Raw genomic sequence first — 19051 nt, forward strand, 5'->3', positions numbered from 1 at the left:
CCGCCGGCCCCGAGAGCTCCACTATTCTTCTGCTAATGGGATTGGCACCGCTTAAAGCGGTCTGCGAGGTTATTGTCTGCGGCCGCAGCAAGAGAAACATTATTCAAAGGCCATTCAGGCCCTAAAAGAAGCGGCAGAGCAGAGTAATTATCGGAGACTCTCCATTAACGAGGGCATCTTTGCTCTTTGTCTGTGTTGGTTTAATAAGGGCCGCTAATGGGGCCGGGGGAGGGGCGGGCTAATGCTTCTAAATAAACCCCCTCCTTCTTCCCCCGCCGCTGAGCCCTGCCGGCCTGATGGGCGCTGACAGCCGGCCGGGAGCTGCCGTACCGGGGCTGACCCCGGGACCACGCGGGGCGCCCCCGGCCGGGCCCGCCGGCAGCCGCCCGTGCTCCTGGGAGCCGCTCCGCGCTGCCCGGCCCCGCACAGGGCCCGCCCGACCTCTCTCACGTCACCCCGTGACCCTTCACGGCTGGGCACGACGCGTCGATGGCTGTAATGGGGAACGACGGCCAGATGGAGCTCCCGCAGCAGAGGTCCGTGCTGCTGTCCGCACTCGGGAGATGCTACGAGTGGGAGCTGCCCCGAGCATCCTGCACCGCGGCCGTGTCCAGCGCGGACAGTGGCTCCTACCTGCCGGTGAGGTGGAGAGAGGGCCAGCGCGAAACTCCAACCTGATGGCCTGCACTGCTACCCTCCAGAGCACACAGATAAAGCCTTCTGAAGATCTGCAGATTGTCCCGAGTGCCAGGTGTGAGGGGCCTGTTTCAGAGGCGCTTTGCAGTATCACAGGGTAAGGCACACGCCTCTCACTTCAACGTGGACATGTGGACAAGAGGTCTCAAGATGTCGCTGCAAAAGACAGCAATCAAACAGTGCACTGTAACAACGCACAAGTAATAAGCCAGAAGAACAGTGCAGCTCTTTCCAGCTGTAACACATAAAGTGCTATAGATACAGGGCTGTGGACAGCAGGGCTCATTTTTAGCCAGCTATGAAAAAAAAACAACCAACGAAATGACTCCCACAAGTTTATGCTAGTTTTGGGGTTTTTGTTTGTTTGTTTGGTTGGTTGGGTTTTTTTTGTTTGTTTGTTTAAATCGAAGTCAAACCTCAGGCACCATTATTCTTTCATGTAGAACTTCCAGTTTACCTCCAAAAGCCATAGCCCTAATGGATGGTTGCACTGCACAACTAACTTGTGGGCTACAAAGACAAAGCACTGCCTGAGCACCTGCATGCGTGCCATCCTTGGTGTGCAGCCTTGGGGATGGCACTTAGGGGACAGCTGATGCCAGTGCTGTTTTTCATTACAAGGAATGAGTTTATCTAGATGACGTATGGAATAAATGCCTCCATATGGGCACCCACCAAGCCCACTCCTGAAGCAAATGTCCTGACGCTGATGGTTCATCACAAGCAGACAAACAAAAAAGCATGGAAACTTTGGGTTGTTCTCAGCAGTTCACCAGCAAGTACACGTCTTGCAACAAAAGAAACTCTCTTTAAGTGCTCTGTCTCCTCTCCATGAGAGCAAAACATCTCAGAACACCCTTGCAAGCCAAAAAGAGCACTCACACTTCACATGAAGGGGGCTGAGACACGGGGAAATTAAACTGGCAATATCTGATTGTCACTCTTGGCAGATAGAGCTGAGGAGTGGACACAGTTCATTCTCGAATTAGCATGGTGTTCTGCAATCAGTGGTATTCCCTATCCCTGCTTTGAAGCATTCTGTTTCAAGGATCACACTCCTGAAAAAGCCATCAGTTTTCAGTACATAATTCCTCAAGCTAACAGCTACTATCCATATATTTTTTCTTTTTAGAAAAATAATCATACACATGCAGGGGAACTGCTTTTGCCTATGAAATTTGCAATCTAAATTAGGAAGTTAATACAGAACACACAGGACCTGGCCTCTGATTATAAGTTTTGCTTTGTAAGTGTCATTAAGTATTACCCTTCTTTACTACTAACAGATAACACAGACAGTTTTGTTGTGAGTATGCTAACATGAGATTTGAACAAAAACAAAACCACGACTGAGAAAGGATAATGGAGATCTAGTTGATACCTAAACCAAAAATGAATGAAGAGATAAACAAAACACACACACACACAAAACAGACAACAAACAAAACCCAAACAACTGATTGATAGCTTTAGAAATATTGGTACCACAGAAAAAAACAAGTTGCAGCAACAGGAAAAGAAAGATGGCCAAAGTCTGGACAAAGTGATCAAAGTTGTGTCATGAAAAAGAAGAGCTCTGAGCTTCAGCACGAAGGAGAACTCTGAGTAGTTTGTGCTGGACAGGCTGAAATGAGATGGACCTGGAAGGGAGCAGAGTTCCTAGCAGTGAGAGATAGGGTGGGTGGTAAGATACCAGCAGGTCTAGTTCTTGGAACTGCAGTCAGAGTAGCACAGCTGAAGGTGAGGTATCTGGTATGAAACAGATGGGAACACTACAAGTAAGCGGGGAACAACTAAATCTGCCCTGTGATTACTTTTTCATTCACTAGTTCTCCCTTTTTCTTTATATTCATCCTGCAAGTATTTGAGGCTGTCAGACAACGAATGTAAGTAGATTCATTCCAGATTACTCTGCTTCACTCTCCTGCTGTTATCCTGTCACACTTAAACTGATCTGAATGCCACCAATGCAGAAAACAGGACTGTGCTGGCTGCACGTTTTTGCATTTGCCCTGAACTGAGTTTGAGCTCATCAATGTAGATTTGAGCCGTTTTTTAATTGAATCCATGCCTTGAAATCTAAGGGAAAACGAAAAGGAGTTAGAAGGGTCAAAAGATGCCTTTCCAGAAAATCAGCTCTGTATGTCTACAAACTATTGTGAACAGAAGACATTGAAATATGGGGTGGGAAGCAGCTATTAATCTGTGTAAGTGCACTTCAGTTTAGTTCAGTGTAATTTCCTGGCTTTGTCTCCACATCCTTTCATCTCTCTCTAGAAAACATCTTGCTTTGCCAGCTTAGCAAAAACCTTTCCCTTCAATGCCCTCAGCTGGCATTTGTCACACCTGCCCTCCTCTGTACTCTTGATGCCCTTTCAGTGAGCAAGAGGTGCCAGGGGAAGGTCCCCTAGTCACAGACACTGACCTGACCTGGTCTCAGGACACTACTCACTGCCCCAGAAAAGCCTTTAATACAACAGACAGGAGAAATATTTATACCAGCACACAATATCTACACCAGCCAGCACCAATCCCGCATTTTTGGGGATAAGGAATAATATTGACACCTCAGTACTGTGAATAGAGACCTGAAATCAACCCTATCTAGAAGAACCTGAGATGTCAGAGCTTCAGAAAAAGTAATCTGCCTGTTCTAATAAAATAAAAAAATAAACAAAAAGAAAATAAAACAATTGGCTTATTTATAGTTGCTGTTTCTAGGGACTTGCTCTCCTCAAAAGTGAAGTTACAGCCAGACCTTCAGTGTCTGAGTCTGCACTTCTTCACAGCGACTGTTCTGCTTAATGCTAATCTCATCAGCAAACAGCACCTGGGGCAAAGCAGAAAGATTGGGTTGCTGCTGCACTCCTGAGATCTCTGCTAATGTAGCCACTCAGGGGCAGCTACAGTTAGATACAGTTAGAGTTTGTGCAGCCCCAAAAGCTCTCTCTGCTATATAAGGAGTGAAGACGTGAATGTATTCTACATGTACCTTCTCCATTGCTTGTAACGCCTATACAAATACTTCCCCAGAGCCCAGATCCTTTTACCTCAAGTATCTACCCATTACTGCGCTCATGCTCTAAGGACATCCACCATTTTGTAAATACTGAGTAGCATGTGCTATAATAGTCTCAGCTCTTCTTTTTTTTCTAAATAAAAATGATGCCATTGGTGTCCATGGAGATGAACTACTTGGGTGATAAAGGAACATGACTGCCTCGGCCAGAGATTATCTGCAGTGTCACCTACACGAGAGCAAATAACAGCATCTCTTGGTACTTACTTCATCCTTTAGGAATAGAGCGTGAGTAATCTAGCTTTATGCAACTGTGTTGCAATATATTAAAAAGAAAAATTTCAGTCCTCTGCACACAGGTAAATCCAATATCTTCTGTTCCATGAATCAAGCTCAGCTATTAATCATGGTAATCACCAGCACTTACTGTTTGGAAAACCGCAGTCATTAAGTCTGGGTATCTACAAAGTCAATTTGCTGTAATGCCTTCTCATCTTCAGCAATCTGAGAGCTTCCTGAACAACACCTATTCCATCAAGACAGCACCTTACTGACTCTAATACTGCTCTGAACTCTCTTCACTGTGACTGGCCTTTGAACAATGACTGTGTGATATCTAATACCTGCCAACCCATTTGTGCCTTTCTATCCAATATATAATACTTTCCCCACTCGGGCAATTATGATGAAGTCTCCCAGTTGCATCGATGCTGGCCTGACAGCACCCAAAAGTCTCTTAGAAGGATATTGCTTCCTCCTTGCTGACACGGAATTAAAGAGAAAAATCACAACACTGAAGACCTCTCACCCCTAAACTGGAAGAGTGAAAGAAGCCTCACGCTTCCATACTGTGATATCATACATGTTTATCCCGCATTAAACACTTTATGTTTAGAATAAACCAATTAGAAGAGCAGCGCAGCGGTCCGGGCAGGAGGTGGCTAGTGCAGGCAGTTTATGGAGGTCCCCAGCAGCTGTGCATCGCTGCCCTCTCCTGGACAGACTGCGCCTGCACCAACACAGAACTCGGGCTGCCGAAGCCCAGCCGGCCAGGTGTTTTCTTCAGGCTCTGAAGGAATATGATCGCCCACTTACTAAGCGTTGCCTTTGATACTTTCAGTAACCTTACTGAGCACCACAGCGATGGCTGAGCTCCTGCTAACTAAGGGCTAATAAGGGCTTGATGAAATATAATTAAACATAAGACAGGTAGCACTCACTAGGATGAGGAGTTGATAAGTCAAAAAATCTGAGAGATAAAATGGTTATAAAGTGAACTAAATTTGCTAAAAAACAAACAAACAAACCAAAACAAACAAAAAAACCCCCACAAACAGTCATATTTCAGGATGTCACCTTATGCTTCCAAGCCTCCTCAAGTGCTCTGGAAAACTGCCCTCTGCTGTGCATGAGTACACAGTGTGCCTGCATGCATCTGTATGCTTGGGCACATCCTCTTCTCTGACCATCCAAACCCCTGCCTACAGCAATACCTTCCATATTGCTAAGTTTATTTATACACTGCTCATGTAAGGGCTCTTCAGGGTACAAATCCTACCAACTTCCTTTCCTGATCTTCCATTCCAGCTGATGTTTCCTGTGGATACTTGGTGAGGTGCTCTTCAGTCCCCAGCAGCAAACAGTGTTCTTTCAGCCTACTGCTGATGCTTGCCATGCTGAAGCACTTCTGGGGTGCCACTGGTTCACTAGGCTGGTGTGCCCTCCATTACCTCAGAGAATACCTTAACAAGTCTGAGATTACACATCTTCCAACGCTTCAACCACACAACACAGCTGTTTGCTGAGCTGTCTCTCAGGCATGCAGGGAGATGCCTGCTGCAGGCTCCCCTTGACTATACGCACTGAGCCCAGCCCTGCAGCTTCCCTCCAGCTCATTGACTGCTGCTGGCTGAGTCTGAAACAGGAAAAGGGCACAACCCAGATTTAAGCAATATGCTTCTTAGCCCAGAGAGCTCTCTCAGTGTATGCTCCAAATAAGCTTTGTCCATGCAGCAGCCTCTGTCATAGCTGAACTCTGGCTAGCTGGGAAGGACAGCACTGCATCTGCACCACAGGGAACTGACTGAACACAGAGATGCAGCACATCAGGATGTCTCTGCCCGTCTCCAAGACTGATGTTCAGTTGAAGTCACTACGTCACGTGTAGCCTGAAAGATGCACTACAAAGTATTACAATTTCTCATATGTTACTAGGGATATGAGGGCTTATTTCTTCATAAGGAGCTGTGAAGATAAATCCAGCCATGACAGAGAGGTGTTTCCTCTGTTTCTTCAGCGTCTGAACAACATTTTGTTATCTGAGTGTCCCTGAAAGCCAGATGTGTAATTTTCTAGGTGGATAAACTCAGCCCTTGTTTTGCAGCTGATGGAAAAAAGTGCATTATAGCTATCAGTGACATTTCCCATCTGTGTTTCCTCAAGAACTGTCCACGATACCATGTCTTACTGACTGCATAAGCCAAGAGCTCCCTCTAGCACCACAAGAGAAATAATGCAGTTAGGCAGTGCTAAACGAAGAGAAAAACTTTGTAATGAATATCGGAAAAATACTGGAGTTCTGCTGCTTTTCTTCACTTTTGACCAAAGTGTATCTTAGGAGTCAGCTGTGTGCACATAGCTAAAGCACAGACATCTTAAGAATTAAGAGGCAAACATATGTACAGGGTAGGAGAATGCAGGATCTTTTTTTACACGCTTACTCATAAATCACAGGTGCAATTGCACACAGCCATCCTGGTCATGAGTTTTCTCAAGGCAAGCGCAGACAACTTTGGTCAACAGTTTCTATGGAGGGAGACCACTGTGACCACTGCAAATGTAACCACTGTTACCAAGAAAGACATAAAAGAGGAAAACAGAAAAAAATGAACTTAAACAATAGGGGATGAAATAATCCTGTAGAGCATCTCAGATCACAATATTCAGGCTGATCCTTATGCTGTTTTTCTAACCATTACTTTCATTTTACAGCATTTGAAAGCAGAACATAAGACCCTCTTAGCTGTGCAAAAGCTCATTCAGGAGTACCTAAATTGTCTTGAGTGATATACATGAGTGAGTCTGTGACTAATTTATAGCAGCTTTCAATGACTGATTGGTACAGAAGATGCAAGAGAAGGTAACAACCATGCTAAACACCAAAAGCTCTTCCAACACACAAGTGAGTAGATGAAACTTCAAGGAAGTGACCACTTTTGTAAAACAGCTGTACATATATAAATAGTTTGAGGGTCTTTTTTGTAAACTACAAGAGCTGTCACATCACTTGCACGTTACCGAATTGCTCAAAATGATTTTGTACAATTGCTCATAATAAGTATTATCAATAAATAACTTTGACAAAAAATAACCACCCGTGTGTATAACTATGCATGTGTGCACTGTGCGAGGCTATACTTTCTTTTGCAGACTCCAAAAGTACAGTCACTTCCTAAAATTTGCTATTTGTCTAATGTATAGAGGAGCCTACTGCTGAAAGAGCTCACAACAACTTAAGAAGAAACACTACTAACGTGGTCTACAAGAGTGCACCCGTCCTTGCCCAAACCACACCACACTCCCTTTCAAATCCTGGTGGCGTAAATGGCCAGCACCCCTCAAAAGCCTAGTACTAGAAAACAGACAGACTGGAGTAAAATATATTCAAACAGTCCGAAGGAAGACTGGGAAAGCACTTCTCCCTCAGCTGGATGATGAGGGAGTTGTATCAGCTGCTAACACTAAGCTTTCACCTCTGCTTTCTTTCAGATTTGTTCCTGGAAGTCTTTTGTGCTAATACGAAGACAGAATATAAATCTGGCTCATGACCATCTTCATTTCCTTCCTAGTTCTCTCACCTGCTGAATATGGGGATGGTGGTTGTGTTCCCTGCCAACAATCAACAGCTCTGCAGCTGTTTTCCAAACAGCAGCACCTTCAGCCTGTTTCATTTGCTTGCCCCTATAGATGAGGAAAAAGAAAATAACTCAGCACAACACGGACCTTCCAGGGAAAGAATGAGCCCCCAAACCCCTACTTATTATTATATCACTTACCTACTGCTACAAAGAATAAAAATAATTTTAAAAAATGACTTAAAAAAAAAAATCAGCAGAAATGTTTCAGAGCATTTTGGATGCTCAGCTCTGTGCTACTCCCCCAATTCTGTCTGACACTGCTTGCCCTTGTGTATGATCATGGCATAAATGCAGATTAGAATTTCAAATTGTGAATTAGCAATGAGGACCCACTAGCCAAAATAAAGATAATCTGCTGTACTCATGCATTATAGCAGATCAAGTCAAGCAAATACAGATAAAAACAGGGAAAATAATTATTTATACGTAATTGAATTATACATTACAATATATGTAATACATAATTTTACGCAATTATTATATATACATATGCATATACATGTAGATTTATATGTATATAATACACAGATATACACATACACACAATTTGTTGTGCCTATTTCTGTGTTTAAGCAAAACAGTTAGTGGGGAATCTCCTCTTTGCATCATCCATCAGTATATCAGCTAGCAAGACATTGAAGAATGAACATAATTTTAGGCACGTAATAAATACGAAGCATCATTGACTCATAGCACTTAATTATACTACATTTGTATATGTCAGTCAAAGCTCTTTGGAAACCTAGCTGATCTTTACCTTTGGGGCATAAGATTACTTTAAAAAAAAAAAACAACACTTTTTGTTTATTTATTTATTTTTAAGTCCAAAGGTGACTTTAGCATTCTCTGGAAATCCTGTGCACTTCAAATTAACTACGGCTCTTTAGGTTTCTCTACTGAAAGCCCTTTCTGTTGCAGTAAGGACCCCATAGCTTATAGTGACTGAAAACAGGCACTTGTGTGCTAAAAACTACTGTGAAAGAAACAGGAATTCAGACATCACAAAAGCAAAACACAAATTAAAGACAAATTTAGAACAGCTTAAGTTTCTCTCTAGTGTCTTTTGATAATTACCATTGTTATTTGCAAACAAATTATTCATGTTAGCAAGTAGATGAAATGTATCTTGTCAAGAACTTGTGTATTGTGCTCTAACGTGAAAACTACCAACTGGATAAAAGAGATTCCACAGAAGGTGTGCAAAGCAGTTGAACACTAAATAAAAGCAGGACAAAGCCAAGAGAAACCAAATCCACCACATATTTGTATTTTATGAAGTGCTTTATTTACTGTTTCTTTCTGCAGTATCTTACTACTTTTGTTCGTAATCTCAGAATAAATGCCATCATATCATCAGAAGTGTTAGTCTTTGGTCAACATTTGAAAGACCTTACCTTACTAATGAGTATAATGCTGACTGACTGCAATGCATATAATATATATACGTATATTTTTTGATCACCTATCCATAGCAAAACAGTTCCATCCTGCAGCTGTTAGCTAATCTCGCTAGTGATACCTCAGATCATTTTGCAAAGAAGTTCATACATCTGAAAGAGAAGAGATATTTTTTTCATAAATTGAGCTTTCTGAAAAAAAGAAATATATATAAAGTTCTCTACGAAAATGTTGCTCTTTTTTTTACTGTTTGCAGCTAATAAACTTAGGCTACGGCAGTTGAATGTGGCCAGCTGGATTCCAGGATAGTCTTTGTAGCTGCTTTTCAAATGACAGGTGCCACAGTTTAATGACACAAACTACAGTATTCTAAGCCAAGTCACTCTGTTTGGTTCAAGTTCAGAAAATTTTTTTAGTATGCAAAAGACTTTTGGTAGATGTGGAACATGTATAACCATGTATACTTCCAGAGCAGCTGGTGGCTAATCATCCCCAGCTGACCCTGACAGTTAAAATATGGAGAAATACCTTCCCTTTGATAGTACCTCAAGAGACAAAATAATCAGTATATACATTTCTATCCATGGCCTTGACATAGACAGGAAAATTTAAGAAATAATTATACATTAAAACAATAATCAATAGTTAATTATATTGGAAGACATTATTTAAAGTTACAGTGACAGTGCAATCCTTTTTGAAGCTCCTCCTCTAATTTCTTAGCTAAGAAGTCCTCTCTGTCCACCACTGATAGCTTTACATCCTTCATACAGACAGCCCTAATAATTTGCCACGTTCCTTTTAACAGAGAATCTTCCTTTCATGGTGAGATATGGAGAAAGGGGAATAAAAGAAAGACTAATTTAGCTAATGATAGGAAGTTATCAATTGATTTTCTGTTACAAAGAGTGCCCCTATCAGAAATCAGCAAGTGAATCATCTCCCCTAATATCCAGCCTAGACACCCTTAGTGGAAAGCAGCAGATGTTTTTGGTAGGTGATATAAGAACCCATATACAAAACTTACATTCCAAGGAAGTTCCCTTCTCATTTCAACAGGAAATTACTCTCTGAAAAGCACTGGGATATAGATCTCATCCCCAGGCTCTGCTTATTTCTTTTCCAGTGCATGGCCTAACAGTACTTAGACCAAAGAAGCCACTCACCCCAAGCTTTATCCCCTTCTGAAGCATAGATATAACACTCTGAAGATGCTGCTACCATCCTCATCATCAGCAAGAGCAACACTACCAGAATAGATGAAGGAGAATGTACTGCAGCAGCATAATTTTCTCAGAATGCCTCCCCTACATTTAAACCTGTAAAACACAAATATTGTTTGTACTCTCCAGCAGAAATGTAATAGGCTAGGCAAGTTCCTTAGTTGATATCACAACTGAGATTTACTACAGTGAAATGGTGAACAAGCAGAAATTGGAAGGCCCAGCCAGAATGTATTTAGAACTACAAGCCCCAGTTTAAACATCATGCACTCCTTTCTATACATAGAATGATTTTTTAAAAAGTAAAGTGTGATCAATTTTGTGCCTTGCTTAAAGGACTCAAAGTAATATTTGCTTGCAACAATCAAAGAGATCACTATTTGCCATTATGACTTGAGATCAAATACAAGTTTTCAGTAAGTACTTGTGGGATTACCCAGGAAGCACCGTTAACCATGTAAGAATTTACTCCAGAGAAGCACCTGCCATGAAGAAACACTGTCATTAGACCCATCCATCTGAAACAGTTTAGACATCACTCATAGTCCACTATTTCCTAGGTTAAGGAATCCTGTGAGGTTCATACCTCAGATGATGGACAAGCTGTGGTAGTTGCATTGTCCACTTATCCACTCTTCCACCCCCCCCCCATCCCCTCTCAACAGGCACAGAAACAGGCTGAAAAAGCCATAGATTCAAAGATAGGGAGATCGCTTATCATTTAAAGTCATGAGCAAAACAGATTCAACTTGGGGAAAATCAATTTAATTTATCGCCAGTTAAAATAGATTTGGATAGTGAGAAAGAAATGCCAATTAATGCAAAACCTTCCCTCTCACCATGCACTTTTAAAACTAGTAAAGCCCTCATTTCTCAGATGATCTCTTCTCAGTAGGAAGTCAAGCAGTTCTCACCTTCCTCCATCTCCTTCCACATACAAAAACTCAGATGCAGTAGCAGCTTTGTCAACAATAAAAAAGACAGATGTTATACCAGCTTGCATTCAGAAGATAACTACCACACTGAAGATAAAGCAAATACACGTGGTTATCGTTCTAGCTTTTACTACATGTGAGCTCATAGCATAAATAGCACTAAGATCAGCTATAAACAACTGCTTACCATAAAAATGTTTACCATTCAAAGTGAACCACTTCAGTCAGAAGAAACTGCAATCCTGAGCTCCATCTTTGATAGCCTTCTATCTCCTGCAAGCAGCTTTGTACAAACTTAACTTCCTCTTCTGCTTCCAATCTGGATTCTTGCTGGTTTTATCTGGAGCACTCTCAGAGGTAAGCAATCCTAAGAAAACATCCGACAACTAGTGAACTAAGAGATGAAAGTAGGAGACAAGGAGGAAGCACCTGCACTCTTCAGAGAACTGGAGTGTCATTTGTAAGAAATACAGAATTTCTAATTTTTCACTCTCTCACTTAATTTTAGTTTTAAAAGAAATATCTGAGAAACAGTTACATTTATCTCTGAAAGAACAGCACCTCAGTAAAGTAGAACTGATTTTTTACGATAGTTCTTCAGGAAATAAAAAATGGACACTCAGATCTAGGATAGAAACTAATTTCCAGGAAGATTTCTGACTAATTAGCAAACCCACTGTTAAACTTTAAGAGTAGGTATTTTTTCTTTTTCTTGTGGAGAGAGGGCTGGTGATGAAGGAGTTCAAGGTCTGACCAGTATTTCTCCTCATGTTGTTTATAAAAAAGGGTACACTATGAGAAGCAATGATGCTTGCTTTTAACATTACACTCTTTGATTGCTTATTCTTTCTCTCAGCTCCCATTCCTAACACAGCTTAAATACAGCATGTTTGAGTGTGGCTGTCCTACATGCTGTCAGTTCACTCAGCACGGACACTCGGACACTGTCCATCATGTTTTAATACAAGTTGACTTCCATTTCCCCTGATGGTGGAAAACAGAATTCCACAAGCTATGCTTGAAGAGATAAAAATGAGCTCTACAGTCACTGAGATCACAAACGCAGCTGACATTCTTGGAGTTGGGAGAGAAAAAAAAAAAAAAAAAAGATTTCTTCTGCTCAAGAAGTACTGCAGGATACACACACAGCCTCAGAGTTAGTCCCTAGCTCAGTTAGGCCACAAACTTGAGTGACCAAATTCAGTTAAAGGCTTTCTCTTCTTTCTCTTTTTCTTGAGAACTGGCCATTTGTGATATCATTGGTTTCACTAATACAATAATATAATATCAACTCCAAGTGCAAAGAAAATTTGTTTTACAATTTACCCATCTCTAGACTTGATGTGACCCAGTCATTCATGAACAAACTCTAGTTCACAGATGTTGTCACTGACTTGCTGTTAGGTGACAGGTCAGATAATGCAAATGCAAAGGAGGTACCCTCTTGTGATGGGGAAGGTGGTGAGAACAAGGATTCTGACATCATTTATTTCCATCCCCACTCTAGTGTGTGTTTGGCTCTACAACTGCTGTGCTTTTTCTTGTGCATACTCTAAACACACTGACCTGTATATGGGGCTGCACTTCTCTCCCACTGATCTCCCCTGACACACAGAGCTCTGTTTCCGTCCCTCCTTCGCCACTTGATTGTCCTGATTACATTTTAAATAATACGTAGAGGCAGACTATTCTACAAAGACTAGAAGCAAAGTCCCAGATCTCTGCTGGAACCACTGAATACAAAACTTAAACAAAGAACAGACGTGAAATATTGATAACATTTGAATGTTACTCATGCTCTATCGACACCGTGATGCTGCAGGAAGCTGAGTGTATTATAAAAATAACCGAATGGCAGATCCAATAGTATGCAAATGTTTGCTTTCAAGTTCCTTCACACTGAGAACACAAAACTCAATACTTACAAATAACCATGCTACAAAAAGATTTTCATCCTTAACAATCTCTACTAGAAAAATGAGAAGGAAGAGCAAGAAACCTAATTTGTTTTGAGCAGCAATTTCTTGATGGAACAGAGAGTCATTAACAAGAGCCAGCACATTACTAAGTGAACTGCACTGTAGATTGCTAACAATGATAGTAGTAAAAACATGAATTTCAGTTATCTACATAAAGGGCTTGATTATATGCTCCCTAAAATACATGCATCATTTAACTACAGTCAAGCGTAACTAAAACTGTATTAGTCAACCACACAAGCTTCTCAATGTTTTTAGTTTCTTTAATGTATACAAATCCATGTGCATATATTAATTGAAACCCCAGTATGGAAAAAAGTTTTGCTCCAGTTGTCATATACATGCCTTTTGCAAGGTTTTTTCTATCTAGTATAGATTAGTGGACAACTGGTTAGTGAGGTTTTACTGCTGCAGCACCCAATGCACTTAATTTTCTAGACAGGGAAGACCCCTTGGGAGAAGAACACTTAGTACTTGATGTCAGAAAGCTTTCAAGGATTTTTAACCTCTTACTGCACTAGAACAGGATGTGACCCTATATGGCAAACACCTACTAATACCCCCTATGATAAAGTATTACTGTTATTATAATTCCTTTGAAGACTCCTCAGAAAACACATCAAATCACTTTAAAAAATAAACATGTAATTTGTTAGATGGGTTACAAATGGAATGATAGTAAGACGCATCATCTAGCTCTAGAAAACCAACCCACCCACACTCCTGTCATGTGATACAATTTTTGCCTTCCCTCTCTTCCCACAAATCATACCTTAGTTGGTGCTTGTTGGAAAGACCTGCTGGATAGCTTCTGACCTAAAAAAGCAACACAGTGTGTTTTATATGTGCCTTTTTCATCCACTAATGGGTTGTATTGATATTATCATCATGAATGGAACAGGTTCACATGTTTACTCATAAGAAAGTTTGCTTGGCAGGGAAGGGTAGACCAGGAAGAATCTTCTCAGTGTTCCATGAAGAGTAGTGCCTTTCCAAAGCCTCATCCTCAGCTACACTGCACTTCCTATCCCAGATTCCTTCTACCTAACCTAAGAACACATCTGTTTGAACAGGTGTACAGGAGCATATTCTGAGTTTGCCAACAGCAAACTCAAATGAACAGCCAGCTACTATCCATACCAAAATGGATGATTAGTCACAAAGCAAGGATAAAAAATAATTAAAGGAATACATGAACTTAGAATCCAAAGGAGACAATCAAAAACTGACATAAGCAAACCTTTACTCATGCAGTGAAGTCATTAATTACTTTCAACAACATAATGACGAAAGAGGACAGAGCACTTGGATCGAAGCCCTAATAAATGTGAGGAGAGGTTTGGTTGGAGTGTATTTGAGGTAGACAGGGCAGCAGTCAGAGGGATGAGGGGAGCATCAAGTTAATTTAGATGGGAAGAAAAGGCATTTTCCTTGGTAATGTGTAAAGAAGAGGCATCTCCTGGGTTTAAACCCTAAGAGCTGTTTCTTCATCAGACTAGGAGAAGATATTTAATTGCCTTTGGCACTCCCCAAAACTTAAGCAGCTGTTGGTTCTAAGGACAAGACAGGCTTTTTCTCTCACACGTGTATATCTTCCCCATGAACTCAGCCCTCCCTCACTCTACTACCCCAGAAACTGGATCTGCACTGGCCCTTTCCAGGGCCAGGAGCTCCCTCCAGCTCAGCCCTCCTCACAGGGACGTCTCCTTTCATACGTGCAGGACTTTCTTCCTTCTATCAAGTCTCCCTGGACTTTGTCCTGCTTGTTCTCATTACTACACAGCGACCACTGCCCTTGTAACTCTTGTATTTCTCCCCATGAATACCCATAATCACAACATAGACCACTTTTTTAAAGAGAAAGTAGTTTACATTTGAATAGAAGTACTATACATTAAATTACTGTATAAATATATATATATATACACATACATATATAGACATTTGTGGCTCTAAATTTTGTATAAGCTGCAACAATCTTTATACCACACAAGCAAATTTGGGGTTTGAACAGTGCAAAAAGAAACAAACCTGTGCACTCATTAACACCACTGGTTTCCATCCAAAAGGATACCATTCTGGGTAAGAGCTATAGATATGTGCCTTCTGGTGTCTTTTCTATGCTTTTGCAAAAGACTTTTTTGCATCCATATACATAAGCACAGCCCTTCTTGTAAAGCCAACCAACCACCATTACAGCAACCAAGAATGAGAGTAAACTGGAAAAGAATTTGCTCATTTACAATGCCATGGAAGCTCAGGATTTCTATGTTTGCAAAACAAACACTTGAACCATAACAGTCACAAGAAAACAAAGTAAACATCAGAAAAACATTTGCAAATCCAACTTAACCCCACAACCAACTACTGTGCACCAAGCTACACAGCTTTCTCAGGAAACAAACAAAAAACAATCTTGAGTATTCTATTCAAACAAACTGAAGTGCATTGAAAGTGCCATTGTTAACCTGTAATTTTTTTCCTGTACGCGTGAGATTTTTTTCCTGTAAGTTTTAAGTGGACATTAGTGAACTAAGTTGTTTATCTGAATACAGATGCTTAAACGTGTGATCGGCCCGTGCTCTCCATCAGCAACATACACAAAGCAAGAGTAAACATACCTTTCAAACAGGAAACAAACTTAAAAGGCAACTCAGTAATAAACTGGAATACACATGTGGAAGATGAAGTGGAATTCTGTGAAAGTGAAGGAAACTATTGACCAAAGCATTTCAAACAAAATTTTCCTAGGAACAGAATTGCCACTTTCATACCCAGCTTTTGCACAGTCTACATCATCTTCAAATTTCTCCCAACCTTTTCTTCTGTTGTTTTCAAGGTATCATGGAAATCAGGATCAATTATAAAAAATAACATTATGGTCTGTAACTCGAAACAGATTACAAAATTTCCATAAGCTATGAACACTAAACAAAAAATAGAAGTACCCTCAGAAACATTGTTCAGCACAGGATTAGCTTGTAGCTACTGGTAGGAAGAACTAAGCCAATTAAAAAATAAATCTGTTGATGAGAGAACTAAAGCAAGAACCACTGGAAATAAAACTTCTTTCCTCAAGTTTTTACACTGGCCATAAGCACATTGATTCCTTTGAAAACAAACAAATAAACCAACCAAAACTGAAATAACCCATTGCTGGTTAGCTGTAACTTGTTTTGAGAATAAGCACTTTCAAAAATGAGAAGGGATTCTTAAAGAGGAAAATAAATATAACAAGGCAAAAAAAATTCTGTGGAAGAAGTGGAAAAAGGCAATATACTTTGGAATATATTAATTTAAGACAAACAGATGGTGGTGGAATCACTGAGCAGTGTGGAATAAGGTACCCATCCTGGTATATAACAACTACATTTGAAAAGATGACTACTGCCTCCAGAACGCTGAGTGCAGCAGAGAACATCCATTCTAGACATACTTTCACAATTAACAGGAAAAAAAACCCACCACCACCACAAGGGTGAATCTCAAAGGATTTACCTACCCAGAAATGAGTAAGGCATACCACAAAACAAGTCCATGTAGAAACAAGTATCAGACACTCCAAACATCTGAAGATTCTCTATGCACTTGCATGATGAAACACTGGCTCTTAGTATTTATCATCTGTTGGAAAGTTCAGATTTAAGCTAATCCATAAACATTAACCTTAAAATTAACAGTATTAACAGCAATAGTTAATTAACCTCACAGAAGTCAGTACATGTTTATGTTAAGACTACAACATAACTATCTAACAGATGCTGCTTACAGAGGTATTAGGAACCCAATTTCAACCAGCGACTTTCCAAAGTTTTAGCTTTAAAGACAGTAAAGAAAGTTAAAAATCAGTTTTAAATGGCCACTGTTCAAATGAGGTTTGTGAATGCCTTGAATGCATATTAATAAATGTAGTAATTTCAAAACATTAATCTTTATGTTCATATATATACACACAATATTCCTAACATTTTCTCTCAGCATAAGTCCACATTTTTTTTATTGCTTTTTTAGAGTGGAGAAGAGAAAGTCTTCTGCCTGCATTCTTGTACAGCATGCAGAAAAATATCTAATTCTGTGATCAGTTTCTTAAACAATTCAAAAGGAACTACTCGTACTGCTATACACAAAATATTTTAGATGCTACTCTAAAAATTCAATGTCTGAAAAACCAATGCCACTGTTTAACTTGATACCTACATTGGCATCAGTTTCGTTTCACTTACTGCTTTAAATAGATTCCGTTTTTTTGTTGCTGTTGTTATTAAAGAAAGTTATCTATCACGGATCACACAATTCAACTTCTGTCTCTTATTATGACTTTGGCTTAAGTGTTGCCAAAAGGTACTACCCAACCATATTCAGTTTGATGAAACTTCCTGGTAACTCTTTTAAGTACTTCAGACCAGTTCAGTCCTAGAAGCTGCTATTACAGAAAAAAAAACAAGTTTGTTTCCTGAATGTTATGGTGACAGAACATATTGCTTGGATTTATATTACTTGCTTTGTTCTCTTGGGCCTCTCTGTTAGTAATGTATATGTAAGCCTCACAATCATGAACAGCAGCAAGTTAAGATAGACTCACAAATATAATTTAAGTGCATAAAGCAAAAGGTAGAGAAGCTGAAACTGCAGCATCAATTTTTCTTTTTTTTTTTTTTTTTCTAAAACAAAAAAACAAACCAAGACTACTTTTAGATGTAACAACCAACTATTGCTACAATACCACTGCAAAGACTGCAAGTGGCAACACAGATGTGGCACTTAGGTACGTGGTTTAATTGATGATCGGACTTGTTGATCTTAGAGGACTTTTCCAACCTTAATGATTCTATTGATTACAAAGCTAGAACAGGGTTAAAGACATCATAAGCTGAAAACATTCATTGTTACAATTCACAGATGTTTCTTCATCATCCAACTAAGTTCACCTGGCATCCTCACCTTTCTTCTCTCCTTGATCCTCACACCACTAACATGATCAGGTCAAAGCTGCATTTTCTTAAGCATCCATGTCCTTCACCATGTAGAAATGTAGTCTATTAGACCTTTGTTTTGTCACAAAACTATTGTGTTCATGAACTTTGTTGTTGGAATCCAGAGTCTGGGAGCTGGCAGATTCTGTAACTGTGTAGCGCTGTAACAGTTCGTGATCTCAAGGAGAAAAGCAAATCAAGCATTTTAATCCACTTTCTAACACTAACTGTGGAAGACCTTTAGAAATGCTGACCAAAATGGACCATTTGGATAGCATTCAAATTATTCAAAACACAAAATGAAAGAGAGAAGAGTTGTTTCACCTGGTAAGTGAACAGATTTGGAATTGGCAGTGAGTCACATCAGTTGTAAATCAAAATAGTTGTCTGTCAGAACTATTTAAAATATGCCCAGTCTGAATGTCACAGTACCATTTAAAAAGAATGGCATTATTTTAAGAGTACCTGCCTTTCTTCCCAAGGCATTTAGAGTCCTCTGACTTGAAAAATCCTTACAGCCTTCACAGATTTAAACAGAGGAGGATCTCTGGCAGTCTCTGATTTTATCCGGCTCCACAGACAGCGCTTTTTCTCTTGGCTCTTGTTTAACTTGGCTCATACAGATACCAGCCTCTGTATTATTTTCATCTTAAAACAGAACAAAACAAAACATTAAAGTCCAAATAGCACCGATAACACTTCAGCTCCAATAACTGTATGCATTTAAAAGAAAAAGACACATTGTTGCTTACCAAATAAACAATAAAATATGTTGATTTAAAAATGACCTAAACTTTGGCAAGATTGGCCTCTGTTCCGTGACTGCACGTGTGTTCTCATCAGGAAATAGCTTATTCTTAGGCTACCACTTCAGATAAGAGAAAGGCTAGAAAATACAAAATAACTTCAAC

General features: G+C 40.0%; 2 protein-coding genes across 12 annotated transcripts in view; both read right to left on the bottom strand.

The window, feature by feature from the left end:
- Positions 1-11452, bottom strand: part of PLEKHM3 (pleckstrin homology domain containing M3) — a 99652-nt gene extending 88200 nt beyond the window's left edge. The window contains exons 1-3 of one of the 6 annotated variants that reach the window (XM_052676224.1): positions 11376-11452; positions 9027-9182; positions 7573-7675 (exon numbers count right to left, since the gene is read on the bottom strand). The gene's annotated coding sequence lies outside the window, so the exon portion shown is untranslated. Of the gene's footprint in view, positions 1-633; positions 897-7572; positions 7676-9026; positions 10889-11167; positions 11276-11375 lie in introns of those variants that run through there. The other 5 variants (XM_052676223.1, XM_052676222.1, XM_052676221.1 and 2 more) reach the window with 5 other exon arrangements.
- CARF (calcium responsive transcription factor) overlaps positions 11003-19051 on the bottom strand; it is a 35672-nt gene continuing 27623 nt past the window's right edge. For 5 of the 6 annotated variants that reach the window (XM_052676232.1, XM_052676231.1, XM_052676230.1 and 2 more), the window contains one exon: positions 17484-18788. In XM_052676232.1, the coding sequence (XP_052532192.1) occupies positions 18670-18788 (119 nt within the window). In that variant the 3' untranslated portion in view covers positions 17484-18669. Of the gene's footprint in view, positions 13984-17483; positions 18789-19051 lie in introns of those variants that run through there. The other variant, XR_008204907.1, reaches the window with a different exon arrangement.

The sequence above is a fragment of the Tympanuchus pallidicinctus genome, unplaced genomic scaffold (assembly GCF_026119805.1).
Source record: "Tympanuchus pallidicinctus isolate F22 unplaced genomic scaffold, pur_lepc_1.0 scaffold15, whole genome shotgun sequence".
In the NCBI taxonomy this organism is placed as follows: Eukaryota; Metazoa; Chordata; class Aves; order Galliformes; family Phasianidae; genus Tympanuchus; species Tympanuchus pallidicinctus.